Here is a 23,870-nt window from a genome sequence, read left to right as displayed (position 1 = left end):
GATGGATGGATGATAGATGATGGATGGATGGATGATGGATGGATGGATGGATGATGAATGGATGATGGATGGATGATGGATGGATGGATGATGGATGATGGATGGATGATGGATGGATGATGGTGATGATGGATGGATGATGGATGATGATGGATGATGGATGGATGGATGAATGAATGATTGATCATGGGTGGATGATGGATGGATGCATGATGGATGGATGGATGGATGGATGGATGGATGGATGGATGGAATGGATGAAGGTGAACTAACCCTGAGGAGGTTTGCTGGAAATGTTTGCTGCTGGTTTTCCATCGATTCATGCTTTCTGTTGTGTGGCGTTGGATTGGTTCCAACAGGAAGGTTGTAAGTTTGAATCTGCTGATTGGCTGCTCTGCTTACCTGAACGGGTTTCCACCCATGACAGGTGAGGTGTACCTGTAAGGGTAATACCTGATGGATTCAGCTGTTGTTCACCACAAACCTGATTTCTACATAAAAAATAGAAGTTACTTTCTGCAGGAAATGACCAAACATTAATGACAAGCTGGACACACTTTCAAAATAAAAGTCAGCAGCAGTGGATTGGGACAGTTTTGCCCTCAGCACTGCCTGACAGGGTTCACCGGCCTGATGAAGCGTCATCACTTTTATAAACAGAACAATGAAATGACAAATGTATAATTAAAGAGTGGATTCATTCACCAAATAAAATGTTTAAATAAAAAAGGTCTGCTTGGTTTTAAAAGAAGAACAATAAATGCTGATTTCTGGTTTCATGTATTTATATAGTGTAGCAAAAAAAGCTTCAGGAAGCTTTATAAAGACAGAAACTAAATGAATGGAGGCATAACAATAAAAAAAGAACTGATAAGAACAGGCTTGAGTGAAGTCACTGTTATTTATTCAGAGTATTAAAGCAGGAAAATGAAGCTTCTATTGAGGTTCACATCCTGCAGAGTCATGATGTCAAACTACCTGAATAATTGACATTTTAATGCTCACATAAAATAAAACATCTCGACTAGACTATAATCATATTAAGGCTCAGCCCCTGAAGCTTTAATTATGGAGATTTACTGGCTGATTTAAATATTAAAAGTCCTTTTATTCTTATTGATAAATAAACATAAATAACTGTGGTTTACCACAAACACAGATGAACAATAATGAAGCAGATTCACTCTGAACACTCGGTTGGTTTATTCCTGAGATTCATCAGATTGTGGTGAAATGTCTTTATTTCTGAGGTAAATAATGTTCTTCTGCTTCTCTTCTTACTCTCATGATGTTTTACTCCGTTTATTAAACCTTACTTGATCATTTATTCAGCGGAGCAGCTCCTCCTCCTGTCAGTCAGCGCTCAGGGATCCCCCCCCTCGTCAACCCAGTACTGCTTCTGATTGGACGGAGGACGGCACTGCGCTCTGATTGGCTGCTGTGTGTGCTCGTGCTGTGTGAGTGTTCGGGGGGCGGGGCTGAGCGCGAGGACGGTGTCTGTGTTTTAAAATGGCTGAAAAATGAAAAGAAAGTGAAGAAAAACGAACAAACTGCAACCTTCTTGATGGATCAGCCCGAAACCAGCCGAACAGGGTCGAAACCAGCCGAATAGGGCCGGACAGGCCCGAACTGAACCAAACCTGAGCGGCTGTATCTCTGCGCGTCCAGTGAAGAGCAGCAGGTGAGATTTTAAACTGCGCCACAGCTGCTGCACGGAGCAGCTTCATTAGTAACCAGCTTAACTAATACCAGTACATATAATAACCAGTTTGACTGACCAATTTAGCTAGTAACCAGTTTAACTAAAACCAGTGTATATAATAACCAGTTTAACTAACCAATTTAGCTAGTAACCGGTTTAACTAACCAGTGTAAATAACCAGCAGGTTTAAATGATCAGCTTTCAGACACTAACATCAAATTTCTTTTTAAAACTGAAGCTAATAATCATTAATCAGACTTACTGATCAGTTATTGATCAGCTGCAGTTCCACTGCTGAACCAGCTGCTGTTATTGAAGAAGTATTAGTTGTTGTTCCCTCCTGCACAGGTAGACGGACAGGTGACACCTGGACAGGTGAGCTACCAGTAAGTCACTGCTCTGTTGTTTATCTGTTTATTTATGGAAAACCCTGTCATGAGTGTTCACAACCTGAAGCCGTGTGTCCACTGTATGTGATTTTCCCACACGGCAACGCATCACATGTGAACATCACACGGCCAGCAGGCGGTCACTAGTGGACCACAGCATGGTCACATGACAGCAACAGCAGGTCACTACGTGGTCACATGACCGAGCTTTTGGGGAATCTCTGCACGCCGCATCTAATTTACATAAAGTAGAAGTCCAGTCTACTTTATGCAAATGAGCTGCAGGTAAACACACCGGATCACAGATGGAAACGCACCACAACCGGACCAGAATGCCACATGTGGGGTGTTTCCAGCTGTGATCCGGTGTGTTTACCTGCAGCTCATTTACATAGACTGGACTCCAGCATGCAGAGATTCCACACATCCTGAAACTGTCCTCAAACATCTAAACTAACCATCAGTGAAATAAAACCAGGACACATTCAGCTGCTGCAGCTTATTTCTCTCCTCAAATGATTTCAGAAACACTTTTCCCTGAAGTGTTTTTGTAATAATAGACAAAGTTTGCAGCCGAGCCGCCATGTTGGTCCGGTTTGAAATCCAGGAGCAGACCAGCGCCCGAGTCGATGCGTTTGTCCAATCAGGGGAGGAAAGCAGCTTAAAGAAGGTGTTGAACACAGTTCACTGTGGAGGAGAAGCTTCTAACAGCTGGATCTGAGCACACATGGTAACCATCAGTGTTTTAGAAATAAAAGGGAAAGTTTGTGGTCCAGCCGCTGTGTTTATCAGACTCATCTGCTGGACTGTCAGCTGAAAGCTCGGTCATGTGACCACGCTGTGGTCCACTAGTGACCGCCCACCGGCCGTTACATGTTCAGGTGCGGTACGTTGCCGTGCATGAAAAGCAAACATAGTGGACACGCGGCTTCAAAACTGGCTCATAATTATCTTTATAAATATTTCAACAGGTCACTTCCAGGATTTCTCCTATGTTTCAGTGTTAAAGTTCAGTCTGTGTGATGATAAACGACAGACTGCTGCTGTTGTTGTGTTGACTGTGAAGCTGTGTGTCCACTAGATATGTTTATCATCATGTAAATATGCTGCATGCTGGTCTGGTAGTGGTGATTCTCCCTGCTGCTCATTTACATAAAGTAGACTAAACTATTCTACTTTATGTAAATTAGATGCAGCCTCTGGAGATCCCACGCATCACCAAACTGTCCTCAGACATCTGAACTGGAACTTAAAGCAGGACAGATTCAGCTGCAGATTATTTCTTTCCTCAGATGATTTCAGAAACATTTTGAACTGAAGTGTTTTCAAAATAGAAGAGACAACTTTTAACTCAATTACCATGTTGGTCTGACTCATGTGCTGGACTGAAGCTGAAAGCACTGTGACCTCTAGTTACCTGTAGTGACCTCTACTTACCTGTAGTGACCTCTAATGACCTGTAGTGACCTCTAATGACCTGTAGTGACCTCTACTTACCTGTAGTGACCTCTACTTACCTGTAGTGACCGCTACTTACCTGTAGTGTCCTCTACTTACCTGTAGTGACCTCTACTTACCTGTAGTGACCTCTAATGACCTGTAGTGACCTCTACTTACCTGTAGTGTCCTCTACTTACCTGTAGTGACCTCTACTTACCTGTAGTGACCGCTACTTACCTGTAGTGTCCTCTAATGACCTGTAGTGTCCTCTAATGACCTGTAGTGACCTCTAATGACCTGTAGTGTCCTCTAATGACCTGTAGTGACCTCTAATGACCTGTAGTGTCCTCTACTTACCTGTAGTGTCCTCTAATGACCTGTAGTGACCTCTAATGACCTGTAGTGTCCTCTAATGACCTGTAGTGACCTCTAATGACCTGTAGTGTCCTCTACTTACCTGTAGTGTCCTCTACTTACCTGTAGTGACCTCTAATGACCTGTAGTGACCTCTACTTACCTGTAGTGACCTCTAATGACCTGTAGTGACCTCTAATGACCTGTAGTGTCCTCTACTTACCTGTAGTGACCTCTAATGACCTGTAGTGTCCTCTACTTACCTGTAGTGACCTCTAATGACCTGTAGTGTCCTCTACTTACCTGTAGTGACCTCTAATGACCTGTAGTGACCTCTACTTACCTGTAGTGTCCTCTACTTACCTGTAGTGACCTCTACTTACCTGTAGTGTCCTCTACTTACCTGTAGTGACCTCTACTTACCTGTAGTGACCTCTACTTACCTGTAGTGTCCTCTACTTACCTGTAGTGTCCTCTACTTACCTGTAGTGACCTCTACTTACCTGTAGTGACCGCTACTTACCTGTAGTGTCCTCTAATGACCTGTAGTGTCCTCTAATGACCTGTAGTGACCTCTAATGACCTGTAGTGTCCTCTACTTACCTGTAGTGACCTCTAATGACCTGTAGTGACCTCTAATGACCTGTAGTGACCTCTACTTACCTGTAGTGACCTCTAATGACCTGTAGTGTCCTCTACTTACCTGTAGTGACCTCCACTGACCTGTAGTGACCTCTAATGACCTCTAGTGTCCTCTACTGACCTGTAGTGTCCTCTACTTACCTGTAGTGACCTCTACTTACCTGTAGTGACCTCTAATGACCTGTAGTGACCTCTAATGACCTGTAGTGTCCTCTACTTACCTGTAGTGTCCTCTACTTACCTGTAGTGACCTCTAATGACCTGTAGTGACCTCTAATGACCTGTAGTGTCCTCTACTGACCTGTAGTGTCCTCTACTTACCTGTAGTGACCTCTAATGACCTGTAGTGACCTCTAATGACCTGTAGTGTCCTCTAATGACCTGTAGTGACCTCTAATGACCTGTAGTGACCTCTAATGACCTGTAGTGACCTCTAATGACCTGTAGTGACCTCTAATGATCTCTAGTGTCCTCTACTTACCTGTAGTGACCTCTAATGACCTGTAGTGTCCTCTACTTACCTGTAGTGACCGCTACTTACCTGTAGTGTCCTCTACTTACCTGTAGTGACCTCTACTTACCTGTAGTGACCTCTAATGACCTGTAGTGACCTCTACTTACCTGTAGTGTCCTCTACTTACCTGTAGTGACCTCTACTTACCTGTAGTGACCGCTACTTACCTGTAGTGTCCTCTAATGACCTGTAGTGTCCTCTAATGACCTGTAGTGACCTCTAATGACCTGTAGTGTCCTCTAATGACCTGTAGTGACCTCTAATGACCTGTAGTGTCCTCTACTTACCTGTAGTGTCCTCTAATGACCTGTAGTGACCTCTAATGACCTGTAGTGTCCTCTAATGACCTGTAGTGACCTCTAATGACCTGTAGTGTCCTCTACTTACCTGTAGTGTCCTCTACTTACCTGTAGTGACCTCTAATGACCTGTAGTGACCTCTACTTACCTGTAGTGACCTCTAATGACCTGTAGTGACCTCTAATGACCTGTAGTGTCCTCTACTTACCTGTAGTGACCTCTAATGACCTGTAGTGTCCTCTACTTACCTGTAGTGACCTCTAATGACCTGTAGTGTCCTCTACTTACCTGTAGTGACCTCTAATGACCTGTAGTGACCTCTACTTACCTGTAGTGTCCTCTACTTACCTGTAGTGACCTCTACTTACCTGTAGTGTCCTCTACTTACCTGTAGTGACCTCTACTTACCTGTAGTGACCTCTACTTACCTGTAGTGTCCTCTACTTACCTGTAGTGTCCTCTACTTACCTGTAGTGACCTCTACTTACCTGTAGTGACCGCTACTTACCTGTAGTGTCCTCTAATGACCTGTAGTGTCCTCTAATGACCTGTAGTGACCTCTAATGACCTGTAGTGTCCTCTACTTACCTGTAGTGACCTCTAATGACCTGTAGTGACCTCTAATGACCTGTAGTGACCTCTACTTACCTGTAGTGACCTCTAATGACCTGTAGTGTCCTCTACTTACCTGTAGTGACCTCCACTGACCTGTAGTGACCTCTAATGACCTCTAGTGTCCTCTACTGACCTGTAGTGTCCTCTACTTACCTGTAGTGACCTCTACTTACCTGTAGTGACCTCTAATGACCTGTAGTGACCTCTAATGACCTGTAGTGTCCTCTACTTACCTGTAGTGTCCTCTACTTACCTGTAGTGACCTCTAATGACCTGTAGTGACCTCTAATGACCTGTAGTGTCCTCTACTGACCTGTAGTGTCCTCTACTTACCTGTAGTGACCTCTAATGACCTGTAGTGACCTCTAATGACCTGTAGTGTCCTCTAATGACCTGTAGTGACCTCTAATGACCTGTAGTGACCTCTAATGACCTGTAGTGACCTCTAATGACCTGTAGTGACCTCTACTTACCTGTAGTGACCTCTAATGACCTGTAGTGTCCTCTACTTACCTGTAGTGACCTCTAATGACCTGTAGTGTCCTCTACTTACCTGTAGTGTCCTCTACTTACCTGTAGTGACCTCTAATGACCTGTAGTGTCCTCTACTTACCTGTAGTGTCCTCTACTTACCTGTAGTGACCTCTACTTACCTGTAGTGACCTCTAATGACCTGTAGTGACCTCTAATGACCTGTAGTGTCCTCTACTTACCTGTAGTGTCCTCTACTTACCTGTAGTGACCTCTAATGACCTGTAGTGACCTCTAATGACCTGTAGTGTCCTCTAATGACCTGTAGTGTCCTCTAATGACCTGTAGTGTCCTCTACTTACCTGTAGTGTCCTCTACTTACCTGTAGTGACCTCTAATGACCTGTAGTGTCCTCTAATGACCTGTAGTGACCTCTAATGACCTGTAGTGACCTCTAATGACCTGTAGTGACCTCTAATGACCTGTAGTGACCTCTAATGACCTCTAGTGTCCTCTACTTACCTGTAGTGACCTCTACTTACCTGTAGTGACCTCTAATGACCTGTAGTGTCCTCTAATGACCTGTAGTGACCTCTAATGACCTGTAGTGTCCTCTACTTACCTGTAGTGACCTCTAATGACCTGTAGTGTCCTCTACTTACCTGTAGTGTCCTCTACTTACCTGTAGTGACCTCTAATGACCTGTAGTGTCCTCTACTTACCTGTAGTGACCTCTAATGACCTGTAGTGACCTCTAATGACCTGTAGTGTCCTCTACTTACCTGTAGTGACCTCTAATGACCTGTAGTGTCCTCTACTGACCTGTAGTGTCCTCTACTTACCTGTAGTGACCTCTAATAACCTGTAGTGTCCTCTACTTACCTGTAGTGACCTCTAATGACCTGTAGTGTCCTCTACTTACCTGTAGTGACCTCTACTTACCTGTAGTGTCCTCTACTTACCTGTAGTGTCCTCTACTTACCTGTAGTGACCTCTAATGACCTGTAGTGTCCTCTACTTACCTGTAGTGTCCTCTACTTACCTGTAGTGACCTCTAATGACCTGTAGTGACCTCTAATGACCTCTAGTGTCCTCTACTTACCTGTAGTGACCTCTAATGACCTGTAGTGTCCTCTACTTACCTGTAGTGACCTCTAATGACCTGTAGTGTCCTCTAATGACCTCTAGTGTCCTCTACTTACCTGTAGTGACCTCTAATGACCTGTAGTGTCCTCTACTTACCTGTAGTGACCTCTACTTACCTGTAGTGACCTCTAATGACCTGTAGTGACCTCTAATGACCTCTAGTGTCCTCTACTTACCTGTAGTGACCTCTAATGACCTGGAGTGTCCTCTACTTACCTGTAGTGACCTCTACTTACCTGTAGTGACCTCTAATGACCTGTAGTGTCCTCTAATGACCTGTAGTGACCTCTAATGACCTGTAGTGTCCTCTACTTACCTGTAGTGACCTCTAATGACCTGTAGTGTCCTCTACTTACCTGTAGTGTCCTCTACTTACCTGTAGTGACCTCTAATGACCTGTAGTGTCCTCTAATGACCTGTAGTGTCCTCTACTTACCTGTAGTGTCCTCTACTTACCTGTAGTGACCTCTAATGACCTGTAGTGTCCTCTACTTACCTGTAGTGACCTCTAATGACCTGTAGTGTCCTCTACTTACCTGTAGTGTCCTCTACTTACCTGTAGTGACCTCTACTTACCTGTAGTGACCTCTACTTACCTGTAGTGACCTATGATGACCTGTAGTCACCTCCCATGCGTGTGGTTTTTAGAAGCGGTGTGTTTACATGCAGGATAAACACATCCATTGAACATGTGGCTCCACTGTGTTTTATTGGAACTTTGATTCGTAACGTTTCCTTGCGATGATGTCGCTGCTACAGTCCTGCAGTGAAGGTCGGTGTCTTGAAGAACGACAGAGTAATGAACTAACCTGTGATGTTCCAGCAGCTGATAACAGGAAGTTCATGAAGAACCCGCTCTTCGTTCTCAGGGACTCCATCTCCCATGATGCCCGTGGACGTGGCGGTGAGGTTCTGTCTGTCCAGCTCTCCTCCTCTGTGCCTCTTCCTCAGTAACCATGACAATCGCTGCTCGCCATCAGCCGCCATGCTGCGACCCTGCCTGTGCTGTGAACGCGTTGCCAAGGTAACCACGTCCTCATCATCAGCGGCAGAAAGCGGCCAGGTGAGGAGGAAGAAGAAGAGCGTGGTGTTCGCAGACTCTCAGGGTCTGGCGTTAACTGCCGTGCACGTGTTCCACGAGGACGAGGACGAAGACGAGCTGCAGTTCCACCTGACAGAGATAGAGGGCGCTGCCGACGACATTCACCTGGGGGAAGGTACAGGTGGGTCCTTCATTAATCATCAGCAATAATTTGCTTTATTCATGCAGCGAGGAAGATCCACATTCAGACGAGATGAATCTTCACCTCAGTGAGCAGCTGCTGTTTACAGTTTATTAAAACACCGTTACCAGGGCTGTAACGGTAAAATATAAACAGTTAACCAGCTGTAACAGTTATATATAAACAGTTAACCAGCTATAACAGTAAAATATTAACAATTAACCAGCTGTAACGGTTCTATATGAACACAGTTAACCAGCTGTAACGGTTGGATATAAACACAGTTAAGCAGGTGTAACGGTTGTATATAAACACAGTTAACCAGCTGTAACGGTTGTATATGAACACAGTTAACCAGCTTTAACGGTTGTATATAAACACAGTTAAGCAGCTGTAACGGTTGTATATAAACACAGTTAACCTGCTGTAACGGTTGTATATGAACACAGTTAACCAGCTGTAACGGTTGTATATGAACACAGTTAACCAGCTGTAATGGTTGTATATGAACACAGTTAACCAGCTGTAATGGTTGTATATGAACACAGTTAACCAGCTGTAACGGTTGTATATAAACACAGTTAACCAGCTGTAACGGTTGTATATGAACACAGTTAACCAGCTGTAACGGTTATATATAAACACAGTTAAGCAGGTGTAACGGTTGTATATGAACACAGTTAACCAGCTGTAACGGTTGTATATGAACACAGTTAACCAGCTGTAACGGTTGTATATGAACACAGTTAACCAGCTGTAACGGTTATATAAAAACACAGTTAACCAGCTGTAACGGTTGTATTTAAACACAGTTAAGCAGGTGTAACGGTTATATATAAACACAGTTAACCAGCTGTAACGGTTGTATATAAACACAGTTAATCAGCTGTAACGGTTGTATATAAACACAGTTAACCAGCTGTAACGGTTGTATATAAACACAGTTAACCAGCTGTAACGGTTGTATATAAACAAGTTAACCAGCTGTAACGGTTGTATATAAACACAGTTAAGCAGGTGTAACGGTTATATATAAACAGTTAACCAACTGTAACGGTTATATATAAACAGTTAACCAGCTGTAACGGTTATATAAAAACACAGTTAACCAGCTGTAACGGTTGTATATAAACACAGTTAACCAGCTGTAACGGTTGTATATGAACACAGTTAACCAGCTGTAACGGTTATATAAAAACACAGTTAAGCAGGTGTAACGGTTGTATATGAACACAGTTAACCAGCTGTAACGGTTGTATATGAACACAGTTAACCAGCTGTAACGGTTATATAAAAACACAGTTAAGCAGGTGTAACGGTTGTATATGAACACAGTTAACCAGCTGTAACGGTTGTATATAAACACAGTTAATCAGCTGTAACGGTTGTATATAAACACAGTTAACCAGCTGTAACGGTTGTATATAAACACAGTTAACCAGCTGTAACGGTTGTATATAAACACAGTTAACCAGCTGTAACGGTTGTATATAAACACAGTTAACCAGCTGTAACGGTTGTATATAAACACAGTTAAGCAGGTGTAACGGTTATATATAAACAGTTAACCAGCTGTAACGGTTATATAAAAACAGTTAACCAGCTGTAACGGTTATATAAAAACACAGTTAACCAGCTGTAACGGTTGTATAAAAACACAGTTAACCAGCTGTAACGGTTGTATATAAACACAGTTAACCAGGTGTAACGGTTATATATGAACACAGTTAACCAGCTGTAACGGTTGTATATAAACACAGTTAACCAGCTGTAACGGTTGTATATAAACACAGTTAAGCAGGTGTAACGGTTATATATAAACAGTTAACCAGCTGTAACGGTTGTATATAAACAGTTAACCAGCTGTAACGGTTATATAAAAACACAGTTAACCAGCTGTAACGGTTATATAAAAACACAGTTAACCAGCTGTAACGGTTATATATAAACACAGTTAAGCAGGTGTAACGGTTATATATAAACACAGTTAAGCAGGTGTAACGGTTGTATATAAACACAGTTAACCAGCTGTAACGGTTGTATATAAACACAGTTAAGCAGGTGTAACGGTTATATATAAACAGTTAACCAGCTGTAACGGTTATATATAAACAGTTAACCAGCTGTAACGGTTATATAAAAACAGTTAACCAGCTGTAACGGTTGTATATAAACACAGTTAACCAGCTGTAACGGTTATATATAAACACAGTTAAGCAGGTGTAACGGTTATATATGAACACAGTTAACCAGCTGTAACGGTTGTATATGAACACAGTTAACCAGCTGTAACGGATATATAAAAACACAGTTAAGCAGGTGTAACGGTTATATATTAACCCAGTTAACCAGCTGTAACGGTTGTATATGAACACAGTTAAGCAGGTGTAACGGTTGTATATGAACACAGTTAACCAGCTGTAACGGTTATATAAAAACACAGTTAAGCAGGTGTAACGGTTATATATGAACACAGTTAACCAGCTGTAACGGTTATATATAAACACAGTTAAGCAGGTGTAACGGTTGTATATGAACACAGTTAACCAGGTGTAACGGTTGTATATGAACACAGTTAACCAGCTGTAACGGTTGTATATGAACACAGTTAAGCAGGTGTAACGGTTGTATATGAACACAGTTAACCAGCTGTAACGGTTGTATATAAACACAGTTAAGCAGGTGTAACAGTTATATATAAACAGTTAACCAACTGTAACGGTTATATAAACACAGTTAACCAGCTGTAACGGTTGTATATAAACACAGTTAAGCAGGTGTAACGGTTATATATAAACAGTTAACCAGCTGTAACGGTTATATAAAAACACAGTTAAGCAGGTGTAACCGTTATATAAAAACACAGTTAAGCAGGTGTAACGGTTGTATTTAAACACAGTTAAGCAGGTGTAACGGTTATATATAAACACAGTTAACCAGCTGTAACGGTTGTATATAAACACAGTTAATCAGCTGTAACGGTTGTATATAAACACAGTTAACCAGCTGTAACGGTTGTATATAAACACAGTTAACCAGCTGTAACGGTTGTATATAAACACAGTTAACCAGCTGTAACGGTTGTATTTAAACACAGTTAAGCAGGTGTAACGGTTATATATAAACAGTTAACCAACTGTAACGGTTATATATAAACAGTTAACCAGCTGTAACGGTTATATAAACACAGTTAACCAGCTGTAACGGTTCTATATAAACACAGTTAACCAGCCGTCGCGACATTCAAATACTGATTTTATAAATCAGCTAATTAAAAGCTGTGCCTGCTGAGGATTCACACATATTTTCAGTAGAAAGGCTCATTCACCTGTCAGTCACACACAGAGAGTCTTCTTCCTGAAGGGGCGGGGCCAGCAGCAGCTCATTTCAAGCTACATAAACAGAATAAAAGCAGGATTATAGACTGAAGCACTGACAGACTTTAGTGGAACCTTTAAGCTCGTGAACGTTCTGTAACAGAACAGGAAACGTTCTACATTCGTCATCATTTCATGAAGTGAATAAATAAGTTGCTCAGACCTGTAAAACTAACATGATGTCATGCTTTCCTCACATTTTAAAGACTCTACAGTGTCATGTTCAGGTGAAATAGCAGCAGAATAAATGTAGACCTGATCTGGGTTCTGTTTCCTGACTGTTCTGAGCTACAATCCTCTGGAAGTTCCTCTGGATCTTCACCAACAGTCCTTCTCCTGTGTGTTTCCGGTCAACATGAAGCTGTTCTGGTCTGATCAAGTTTGCAGCTTAAACTGTCAATCGTGTTTGAGGTTTATTTCTTCCTCCTTTAATCTTCCTCCTGTTACCCTCCAGACTCGACAGACGGTGGTTCTGTTCTGGTTCTGGACTTCACTCCGCCAGCTGAAGACTACCTGGACCTGAGGAACCGGCTCAAAGCGCAGCAGGTGTGTCTGGAGACGTGTTCTGTTCAGGACCGGCTGCTGTCTGGTTCCGTCCAGGTGCGTAACATCTGCTTTGAGAAGAGCGTGTTAGTTCGGATCACCTTCGACTCGTGGCGCTCCTTCCAGGACGTGGGCTGCCGGTACCTGAACAATGTCTACGGCGGCTCCAACACCGACACTTTCTCCTTCTCCGTCTCGGTGCCGGATCTGCTGGAGCCCTGCAGCCGGGTGGAGTTCTGCATCCGGTACCAGACCCGGGAGCAGACGTTCTGGGACAACAACCTGGGGAACAACTACCGCCTGGTGCTGTCAGGTCCCAGCCGGAGCGCTGAGAGTCCAGCGGGGAAGCAGAACCAACGGGCAGGGACCAGGGAGCAGATGGAGTTTGACCCGTTTGGAAGCCCACGGACCTCAGTGGGGATCTTTCCTGAATGGCAGAGCTGGGGGCAGATAGATGGGAGCGCCCCCTACTGGTGACACCTGCTTTTAATGACTTTTACACTCCACCAGCACTGAAGCCATCTTATTCTGGGAAGCATCAAGAACCCACCGAGCACCGCTTCACTGCAGTCACTTTACCTGAACACGGAACAGACAGATGTTGACCTCTGGGTGGACTGGAGGCAAACAGGAAGTCTCGATCAGGGATGTCCCGGTCTGATCCCAATGTAGTAGTAGAGGGTACATGTAGTACTAGAGGGTAGGATGTACTGCAGTAAACCTGTTTTCTATGAAGGTATTTCAGGTGCAAAATGTTTGAGCACCTGTACCATCAAATTTGTAGTTGTGTACATTGAATTTGTATCAGCAAGTCTGATTTCCCACACTCTGAGTCGTGTACTTGGAAAATAAATTCTTGTATGTGTCGGTTTTTTTCTTCCCACAAATAAAACACAAAAATACACATTCATAAAATCACATTCACAGGTGCACAAATCCTTCTCTACAAGTCACATATTTCAACACTGACACGCTCACATTTTGCATCTATTGTTGCAGCACACTAAGTGCAAAACATACTTGTGCACCTGTATTGTACGAAGTGAGAATTTGAATATGTGCAAATCTGAATGTGAACTTGTGCAATAAGTATGTGAAATAATTTACCATGAAAATAGCTGTGCCCTTTAACACACAAACACACATTGCTACTTACAACCACTCGAATCCTCCCCACGAGTCACACATTCTCTGTTTTCTACAGGTGCAAATCAGAAATCGTACTTCCGGTCCCGCTGAGATAGTTGGTACAAAACGATCCGATCTGTGTATAAATTCTATGTTCTGAGATTGACAGACTTTTCGACCAGTCAGAGAGACGCTTTGCCCGCCCAGCCAATCAGAGGTTTTTATTCCGTCCGACTTCCGGCTGTGGAATTTCACGGTGGAGAGAGTGTCGGCTTTGATTTCAATATACTAAGAGGAATGGATTAGTTCAGGGATGTGATTTTTCCGTGGATTCGCGGAATTCCGCTTTTTTTCAGGGATGGGAATTTACCGCGGATCCGCGGATTTCATTTATTTGAACGCTGATTTCACAAGTTTGAACACTTTATTGTCGCTGATACTCCCGCGCAATGGTAACGACGTGAACGATAGCTTGTTAACGACGATTGTAAACGGCCCAGCGATTGGAAGTCGCTGCGCCGCCGCCGCAACACCCCCCCCCCCCACCCCCCGTCAACAACTTTCCGCTAAAATCAGAACTTGCTGATCCCATCCATGTAAGTTATTTGAGTCATTGGGAAATGCGCATTATAGAGATTAGAGCAGACCAGCCGTCCAAAACAAGAACTCCCTACACTCTATCGTGAAATTCCACACCCGGAACTCGGTAAAGCGACCTCGGACGGAATAAAAGCCTCTGATTGGCTGGGCGGGCAAAGCGTCTCTCTGACTGGCCGAAAAGTCTGTCAATCTCAGAGCATAGAATTTATACACAGATCGGATCGTTTTGTAGTTTTGCACCAAATATCTCAGCGGGACCGGAAGTACGATTTCTGATTTGCACCTGTAGAAAACAGAGAATGTGTGACTCATGGGGAGGATTATAGTGGTTGTAAGTAGCAATGTGTGTTCATGTGTTAGAGGACAGATATTTTCATGGTAAATTATTTCACATACTTACTGCACAAGTTCACATTCAGATTTGCACATATTCAAATTCTCACTTCAGCTTCACTTCGTACAATACAGGTGCACAAGTATGTTTGCACTTAGTGTGCTGCAACAATAGGTGCAAAATGTGAGCGTGTCAGTGTTGAAATATGCGACTTGTAGAGAAGGATTTGTGCACCTGTAAATGTGATTTGTGCACCTGGAATTACGATTTTGTGAATGTGTATTTTTGTGTTGTATTTGTGGGAAGAAAAAAAACGACACAAGAAATTATTTTCCAAGTACACAACTCAGAGTGTGGGAAATCATGTTTGCTGATACAAATTCAATGTACACAACTACAAATTTGATGTTGCAGGTGCTCAAACATTTTGCACCTGAAATACCTCCATAGATTTCTCTCCATAATGTCATAGATGTAGATCAGCTGTAGTTCCTGGTTGTTCCACCAGGTGGAGCCTCTTCCTGTTTAATCCTGTAGAGGCCAGAGGAAGCCTCACTCAGACTAAGTTAAAATAAACTTTTTTCATCCCACAATGGGGGAAGTTTACTGTTACAGCAGCTCCAAAAGAGAGAAAATAGTTTAAGGACAGTACAGGATAAATAAAACACACAGTGCAAAAACACAGAGAACATTATACACACAGAAGATTTTTTTTTGAGAAGACTGTTTACATGAGGTTGAAAAATAACAGTTATTGCACATAAGTGAGGGAGAAAAGTGCAGCAGTGACAGAGGTAGACCGGTTTATAATGCAGCATTGTACAGTCTGACTGATGTTGGGAAAAATTCCTTCTTACACTTAGGGTGGACCAGTCTGTTGCTGAAGGAGCTTTTTAAGGAGTTCAGTCTGATGTAGAGGGTGGGAGGAGTTTATCCAGAGCCCTCCTCTCTCCACCACCTCCATGGAGTCCAGGATCAGACTGAGCTGATCTTTTTATTACTCTGAGTCGGTTCTTATCAGGCTCAGAGCACCCCCCTCCCCAGCACACCACTGCATAGAAAGGATGTCCCAACAGTGTCACAAAGGTCCTCAGCAGTGGTCTGCTCACACCAAATGATGAGTCTCCTCAGCAGGTATAAACAACACGGATCCTTCTTATACAGAGAGTCAGTGTGATCTGTCCAGTCCAGTTTGTTATTTAAGTGAACACCAGGTACTTGTAGGTCCTCACTCTCTCAGTGTCAAGTCTCTGGATGTTCAGCGGTGGAGTGTCTGAGGGTTTCCTGTGGAAATCGATCACCATCTCCTTTGTCTTGCTGGCGTTCAATTGAAGGTGGTTCTGCTCACACTACAGTTCATGTTAAAGCAGAGAGCAGGTAATGAGGAGTTACTGACCTCCAACCAGAGCTCAGGTGTTCCAGATTAAGTGGATCTCCAGAGTTTCTGGATCTCAGTAGCTGAAGGATCAGACCATACTGAGGAACCAACCAGGAGTCTGTTGATGGAACAGAACCAATGAACAGGGATCAGTCTGTGGTAGTGAGTATTGATAAAGGAAATGATTCCAAATCAGTGTCCTGTCACGAACTGTTGTCTCAGAGCTGACCAGCAGATCGGGTTGAAGTTTAATAGCTTTAATCAGATCAGGACATCCCTCGTCTGAATAAAGAAGCAGCTGTTGTCTGAAGCTCCTCCTCATCATTCAGTGTTTGGATCCTTCAGCTTTCCTCTAAGGGCTTGTTGTTGGGCGTCAGACGTGACCTGGACCTCACGGTTCTGCTGAGGGAACCGACCCTCAGTCAGTCTCAGGGAGAAGATCAGAACCTCCTGCTGTCTATCTGAGACTCTTTGACATATGCAAGAAAGCAGAGTTCCTTTTAGAAATGCAGACGACAATCAGAAGCCAGAGGGCTTCAGAAAGCAGCCACAGGACTGATGGACTTCAGAAGGTCACCTGAAAAGCTTCAAAAGGCACCAGCAGATTTATAAGGGCTTCCTTAAAACCCAAAGATTCAAGGCCTTCCACACCTTCCACAAGATCCATTCTGATCTGGAGAACGTCCTCCAGACTATCAGCTTCTACAGGAATGGTGTCAGAGTGTCTTCAAGGCTTCAGGATGAGCTGAACTGTTCTTCATCTCAGGAGGAAGGAGAAGTTCTCAGCTGGAGCAGCTCCATTCACTTCTTCCTTTTTTATAACCTTTACAGCAGATTCTTCACCAGCAGGACTCTGAGCAGCCTGAAATACTGAGTTTTAAAGATCTGGAATCAGTCTGCCAATCAGGCTTTAAACAGGTGTCAGAACGTTCAGGGGAAGCCTGTTTGCTCACCTGAAGGATCTTCACCATCCAGACTCTGAGAGGGATTAATGTTTCATAGATTCTAATGGTTTGAAAACATGCTGATAGGCAGCAGATGATGGACATGTGGATTATATGTGGGAGATTAGCTGCAGTACCTGGATGCTCCACCAGGTGGAGCCCCTGACTGTTAATGAGGTGGAGCTACAACTGTGTTTGCTGACTGGCATTGTGTTGATGAACTCTGCAGCATCAGACTTATTAAAGGTGTGTGTCTGCTTTAGCGAGCTCCCTGAGGCAGATGCTAACAATGCTAAGCTAGGACTTTGCAGCGCTAACACAGGCTGAGTGTCAGCAGATAATAAAGATAAAATGATTAAAGGCAGAAATACTAACAGGTCTGCTGCTGAGACTGTTAGTTTACTCTCTGAAACACTTGGCTAGTTGTACCAGATGTATGCAGATGTTGTCTGGTCAGTTATTAATATTAACCTTTATTTAACCAGGTTAGTGGTCAGAAACCAGGTGTGCTTAGTGTTGGTGACCTTGGTGTTAGACTGGATGGTTTGTGATGATTTATTTTGGTTGGTTCTGATTTTGAATCATTCTTTATGCATCAGGGGAACATCAGCACGATCACCAACCCTCATACGATCAGTAGATCAATAACCTGATCAGTTCTGCAGCTGATCATTAATCAGTGAAACATTCTGAGGTGTTTGCTGTGAAGTTGGTTCATTTATTTAACTGGACAGAGTCTGGAACACTAGAATTAAACCCTGGATGATAAAACTTGTGTGTAATTGGTTCCTGTGAGTCACAGTCACCTGTTTCTGGGCAGATTATCACAGTTACAGTAGTCATGTGACCACATTTTACTGTTTTAATTCCTGCTAGCTTAAATCACTGTTGCTCCTGTTGTCATGGTAACTGCACTATGCTGACAGGTGAAGATAGCACCTCCTGTTAGCTCCTGTAGCCTCGACTAAGCTAACAAACACTCCTCTGTGTGTGTGTGTGTGTGTGTGTGTGTGTGTGTGTGTGTGTGTGTGTGTGTGTGTGTGTGTGTGTGCGCGTGCGTGTGTGCGTGCATTAAAGCATGTAGCAGGCTAAAGGGATGTTCAGTGCTAAAAGTGAATCTGCAGCTTCGTAACTAAAATATTTTAGATACATAAATGACTGTTGAACATCCAAACGGTCCCTGAAGGCCTCATACTGCGTTCAGGTCACATCACAGTTTATTTCCCCTGTCTTCTGCATTAACAGTTAGCTGTTAGCAGCACGTTATAGTCTGTTAATCCATCACATGTGGATGGTAAACTCCAGGCAGACTGCTGTGACGGGGCAGTTTTTTGGCTAGCTTGTGCTAGCTTGGCAGCATTAGCATGTAAACGTACTGCAGTAGGGCTATGATGTAATGTGCAATGGATTGATGATGTCATAATTCCTGCTGGAGCAGGAAGTGATGTAACCTCCTTTTGTGTGTTTCCTTTTACAATAAAAGTCCAATTTTTGTAAAGTTTGTTTCTGTTTGTTTTTTTGTATTATTCTAATGATTAATGGAGTTAGTAATGTGACTGATCTAAATGTATGAACCAATAAGTCTGATTCTCTGTCCTCCGACACCCACCGAGATGCCTGAATGATCACCTCCATGGTGAAGGCAGGCAGGAGATGGTGCAGCCGTCCATGATTCCTACGTCCAGGTGCTGCCATGCTGTGGTGTACTGAGCTGTTGTTGTGCAGAGCTGAATGTCCTGGAGGTCAGCATGATGAGGGTTGTAAGAGCTGCTGGGACCCTGAAGACGTCGAAGGCTGACCACACGATCACATGAAGGTCTGATCCCTCCTTCCTGGCAACCTGGATCTAGTGCCAGATGATGCTGGTGTGTTCCACACAAGCAGAGAAGCCTGAGATGTCCGTTTTCTGGATGGACATGTTGATCAGCTGGTTTCTTTGCAGGGATCCTGCCAGCCTGTGAGCTGAAGAAGATTCTTCCTTCAACGTTAAGAAGGCTGATCTGGTGGAACTGGACAATGTTCGATGAATCCTTTTCCTTGAGAATAAGGATCTCTCCGGCTCTCCATCAGGCTGTTGGTATCTCCTTCTTTTCCAACACAACTCTCATCAGCTTCCAGAGGAGTTGTAGGACGTCTGGTGTGTTTTTGTAGAGCCTGTATGGAACCCTGTTGGGACCTGGTGTTGAAGCAGCACCTGCTCAATCCACCGGGGTGGGCAGATGCCACGTTGGTGCCCTGGTGGATTGAGTGGGGGGTTGTCGGGTGGAAGCGTCACCTCTCCATGGTATCGGTCATCTGTGCAGGCCTTATGTGTTCATCCAGGGCGGTCTTCCACACTCAGAGACTTTAACTCTTCTCCTTTGTGAACAGGATCTTCACAGATCGAAGGGGTCCTTGTAGGACTATGATCTAGTTTGCTGCTTCCTCCTTCACTTCCTCAGAAGGTTTCTCCTCAATGTGGAAGGTCTCCCCTGGATCTCTGCTGCAGCAGGTTTATGACTTCCTCCTTCATTGTTTCTTCGGCTGCCTCCTCTCCTGGACTATCGATCTATTTCTGTCTGCTGTCTGGATTTGGTGGGAAATAAGAGTAGGTCGCTACCTTCTACTACTAATACTGCAGTACTTCTACTGATGTCCATCCATCCATCCATCCATCCATCCATCCATCCATCCATCCATCCATCCTCTAGCCACCGCTTTATCCTCACTAGGGTCATGGGGGGTGCTGGAGTCTATCCCAGCTGACTCGGGTGAAGGCAGGGGACACCCTGGACAGGTCACCAGTCTGTCACAGGGCTACATATACAGACACACAATCACACTCACATTCACACCTACGGACAATTTAGAGTAACCAATTAACCTCAGCATGTTTTTGGACTGTGGGAGGAAGCCGGAGTACCCGGAGAAAACCCACGCATGCACAGGGAGAACATGCAAACTCCATGCAGAAAGATCCCAGGCCGGGATTTGAACCGGGGATCTTCTTGTTGCAAGGCCAAAGTGCTAACCACTCCACCTCTGTGCAGCCCGCTGTCAGTACATGTACACGTTATTACTGCAGTATTTCTGCTGTCAGTACTATTTATCACCTCCAGTAAAACTTCTTCTCTGGTTTCTGGAGGTCAGCCGTCGTCTCCTGAAGGGTTAGCGTGTCGGAGCACACAAACAGTGTGTTACTGTAGTGTGTGTGTGTGTGTGTGTGTCCAATTATATGTACATACCCAGGGTGGGAGGGTTTTTCTTGTTTCTAACTCAATATTTTTAACATTGTAAAGCACTTTGTGATGCAGTCTTATTGTATGAAAAGTACGATACAAATAAAGTTCGATTGATTGATTTGTTGTGGATTCAGCGGATTTTGTCAAATTTCCATAAGAAATTCTGTAAGTCACTGGAAACTGGAGACTGACCTGCTAGACTTGGTCTAGATCAGGGGTCGGCAACCTTTAACACTCAAAGAGCCATTTTGACCCGTTTCTCACAGAAAAGAAAACACCGGGAGCTGCAAAATCCTTTTGGCATTTAAAATGAAGACAACACTGCATATGTCACTTTTTTACCTCTATGCCCTTGTTAATCAGTCGTGATTAATTAATTACAAAGCCTCTAATTAGATAGATTCATTTTTTAATTGTGTCCTACCCAGGGGTGAAAGTAAGCCGGAATGGTCCGGAACTGCGTTCCAGGAAAAGATCCGGTGGCGTTACGCCGCTCTTCCACCGGTATCTATGGGTACGCCGCCCGGCTGCCTGCTATCGACCGTTCACTCAGCAGTACGTGAGTGCGCATGCGTGTCTACTTCCGTAACACAGCGATTGTTATGGCCAGTAGCAGCCAATAGCAAATCGGTGCGCTTCATTTATTGCACTGGGACATTTTCCACAACTAGTCAATAGACATCAATAAGCGCCGCTTGCACTGGGACGGGGCAAGCAATAAATTACACCTGAAATTCCACACGTTCTTGTGATTGGCTGAAAATCTTTCAACAGGATTTACAATAGTTAGCATCGACGGACATAATGGTAATAGTTCCGGCAAGAATTTAAAACTACTTTCACCCCTGGTCCTTCCACTAATATTTATCTTACTTGGTTAATGTCATTTTTGCTCCTGGACCTCATATGTTACATAATGTTAGCGAGAAATCAATATTTTGCGAATGTCTATTTAACTTGTAAAATCTATTTATCTTAAGCTAATAACTTTTCTCCGGTAAGTCGCTGCCCTATTTTCCAAGACGACACTCCTCTGACTCTCTGACCTGCTGCCTGGATGCTGGACGTGACATCGAGCCGTGCTCTCGTGAGTAACGTCGTATTAACCTGACATATCAAAGAGTAGATACTGAGCAAAGACAGTTATCCGTAGTTTACCTTAGTACTCATGAGTACCCGACACAATGCAGGACTCTGCTGTGAAGGTGGAGACGTGCGGCGGCGGTGTATTTGTGACAATTTTTTTTTAAAAAGAAATTTGAAGGAGCGACAGCTAGGATGTAGGAATGGTGGCCCGCCACTGCTGAATGAATGCAGAGCAAACACTGGGATCCAAAGATCAACAGGACTCCAAATGAATACATGCAGGCCGGTGAGTGTCGGAGACTGACGGCTGGGACGCATATTTTGACAGACAAAAATTAAGACGTTTTATTTTGATGTCACAAGATCACCATAATCTTCAAATTTAGAATTAAATTTTAAAAATTAACAATCTAAAATAAAATACATTTAATTAAATAGCCTGCTGATGATTTATTTTCCAAAGTTACAGAGAGCCGCAACAGAGGGATGAAAGAGCCTCATGCAGCTCCGGAGCTGTGGGTTGCCGACCTCTGGTCTGGATCATCCAGATGTTCAGAGGAACGTGATCTGAAAGCACTAATGTGGTGTAAATATTACATGATCTTAGTATGTTCTGAAGTCTTAGCGTGGTCTGAAAACATGCCTGTGGAACCATGTTGTTGCAGTTTGAGCGTACAGGTCTGCACAGAGCCAGTTCTCAGGGACACACCAAGGTCGTTTCTAAGCTGCTGGAGGCTGGAGCAGACGTCCACCATAGGGACAAGGTACCGTTCTTCATGTCCACACGTAGAACCAGGTCTACAGGGTTTAGAACCAGGTCTACAGGGTTTAGAACCAGGTCTACAGGGTTTAGAACCAGGTCTACAGGGGTTAGAACCAGGTCTACAGGGTTTAGAACCAGGTCTACAGGGCTTAGAACCAGGTCTAAAGGGGTTAGAACCAGGTCTACAGGGCTTAGAACCAGGTCTACAGGGCTTAGAACCAGGTCTACAGGGTTTAGAACCAGGTCTACAGGGCTTAGAACCAGGTCTAAAGGGGTTAGAACCAGGTCTACAGGGCTTAGAACCAGGTCTACAGGGCTTAGAACCAGGTCTAAAGGGGTTAGAACCAGGTCTACAGGGTTTAGAACCAGGTCTACAGGGGTTAGAACCAGGTCTACAGGGTTTAGAACCAGGTCTACAGGGCTTAGAACCAGGTCTACAGGGCTTAGAACCAGGTCTAAAGGGGTTAGAACCAGGTCTACAGGGGTTAGAACCAGGTCTAAAGGGGTTAGAACCAGGTCTACAGGGCTTAGAACCAGGTCTACAGGGTTTAGAACCAGGTCTAAAGGGGTTAGAACCAGGTCTACAGGGGTTAGAACCAGGTCTAAAGGGGTTAGAACCAGGTCTACATGGCTTAGAACCAGGTCTACAGGGTTTAGAACCAGGTCTACAGGGCTTAGAACCAGGTCTAAAGGGGTTAGAACCAGGTCTACAGGGTTTAGAACCAGGTCTACAGGGTTTAGAACCAGGTCTAAAGGGGTTAGAACCAGGTCTACAGGGCTTAGAACCAGGTCTACAGGGCTTAGAACCAGGTCTACAGGGTTTAGAACCAGGTCTACAGGGGTTAGAACCAGGTCTACAGGGCTTAGAACCAGGTCTACAGGGCTTAGAACCAGGTCTACAGGGTTTAGAACCAGGTCTACAGGGCTTAGAACCAGGTCTACAGGGCTTAGAACCAGGTCTACAGGATTTAGAACCAGGTCTACAGGGCTTAGAACCAGGTCTAAAGGGGTTAGAACCAGGTCTACAGGGTTTAGAACCAGGTCTACAGGGGTTAGAACCAGGTCTACAGGGTTTAGAACCAGGTCTACAGGGCTTAGAACCAGGTCTACAGGGTTTAGAACCAGGTCTAAAGGGGTTAGAACCAGGTCTACAGGGGTTAGAACCAGGTCTAAAGGGGTTAGAACCAGGTCTACAGGGCTTAGAACCAGGTCTACAGGGTTTAGAACCAGGTCTAAAGGGGTTAGAACCAGGTCTACAGGGGTTAGAACCAGGTCTAAAGGGGTTAGAACCAGGTCTACATGGCTTAGAACCAGGTCTACAGGGTTTAGAACCAGGTCTACAGGGCTTAGAACCAGGTCTAAAGGGGTTAGAACCAGGTCTACAGGGTTTCGAACCAGGTCTACAGGGTTTAGAACCAGGTCTAAAGGGGTTAGAACCAGGTCTACAGGGCTTAGAACCAGGTCTACAGGGCTTAGAACTGTTTCCAAGTGTTAACTTTCCTGCTGTATCCAGCTGTGGTCCACATGTCTTCATTCTGCGTGTCGAGGAGGACATCTGTCTGTCCTCAAGCTGCTGTTGGACCACGGAGGAGACATCACTGCTACAGACAAGGTACTAGTACAGACAGTACTACTGATACTGCTACCTCCTGGTCCTGGACCTGCTGTGTTAACGTGTCCTCCTGGTCCTGGACCTGCTGT

The 23,870-nt window shown here is 44.2% G+C and overlaps 1 protein-coding gene and 1 long non-coding RNA gene across 8 annotated transcripts; one reads left to right on the top strand and one right to left on the bottom strand.

Moving 5' to 3' along the window:
- Nucleotides 1-1,441: 1,441 nt before the first annotated feature.
- LOC110972313 (protein phosphatase 1 regulatory subunit 3C-B-like) lies at nucleotides 1,442-13,745 on the top strand. Of its 6 annotated transcripts, none has more exons than XM_022222703.2 (4): nucleotides 1,442-1,681; nucleotides 2,055-2,077; nucleotides 8,442-8,795; nucleotides 12,627-13,743. In XM_022222703.2, exons 3-4 carry the CDS (start codon nucleotides 8,456-8,458, stop codon nucleotides 13,190-13,192), a joined length of 906 nt encoding a protein of 301 aa, XP_022078395.1. In that variant the 5' UTR covers nucleotides 1,442-1,681; nucleotides 2,055-2,077; nucleotides 8,442-8,455; the 3' UTR covers nucleotides 13,193-13,743. The 6 variants fall into 6 exon arrangements, with proteins under 6 accessions (XP_022078395.1, XP_022078394.1, XP_022078393.1 ...); XM_022222702.2 differs by having other exon boundaries at nucleotides 2,055-2,088; XM_022222701.2 differs by having other exon boundaries at nucleotides 2,051-2,077.
- On the bottom strand, nucleotides 3,472-8,227 carry LOC127531101 (uncharacterized). Of its 2 annotated transcripts, XR_007937989.1 has the most exons (11): nucleotides 7,679-8,227; nucleotides 7,169-7,578; nucleotides 7,069-7,128; nucleotides 6,909-6,988; nucleotides 6,639-6,828; nucleotides 6,119-6,558; nucleotides 5,309-6,038; nucleotides 4,649-5,268; nucleotides 3,869-4,588; nucleotides 3,709-3,828; nucleotides 3,472-3,588 (listed from the first exon to the last, which is right to left on the bottom strand). It is a non-coding gene; the product is annotated as an uncharacterized LOC127531101 (long non-coding RNA). The 2 variants fall into 2 exon arrangements; XR_007937990.1 differs by lacking the exon at nucleotides 3,709-3,828 and having other exon boundaries at nucleotides 3,580-3,628; nucleotides 3,929-4,018; nucleotides 4,679-5,268; nucleotides 6,639-7,578.
- Nucleotides 13,746-23,870: the final 10,125 nt, after the last annotated feature.

This window comes from Acanthochromis polyacanthus, chromosome 19 (genome assembly GCF_021347895.1).
Source record: "Acanthochromis polyacanthus isolate Apoly-LR-REF ecotype Palm Island chromosome 19, KAUST_Apoly_ChrSc, whole genome shotgun sequence".
Taxonomy (NCBI): Eukaryota; Metazoa; Chordata; class Actinopteri; family Pomacentridae; genus Acanthochromis; species Acanthochromis polyacanthus.
The sequence above is the reverse complement of the archived record's forward strand: the minus strand, read 5'-3'. Positions and strand labels throughout refer to the sequence as shown.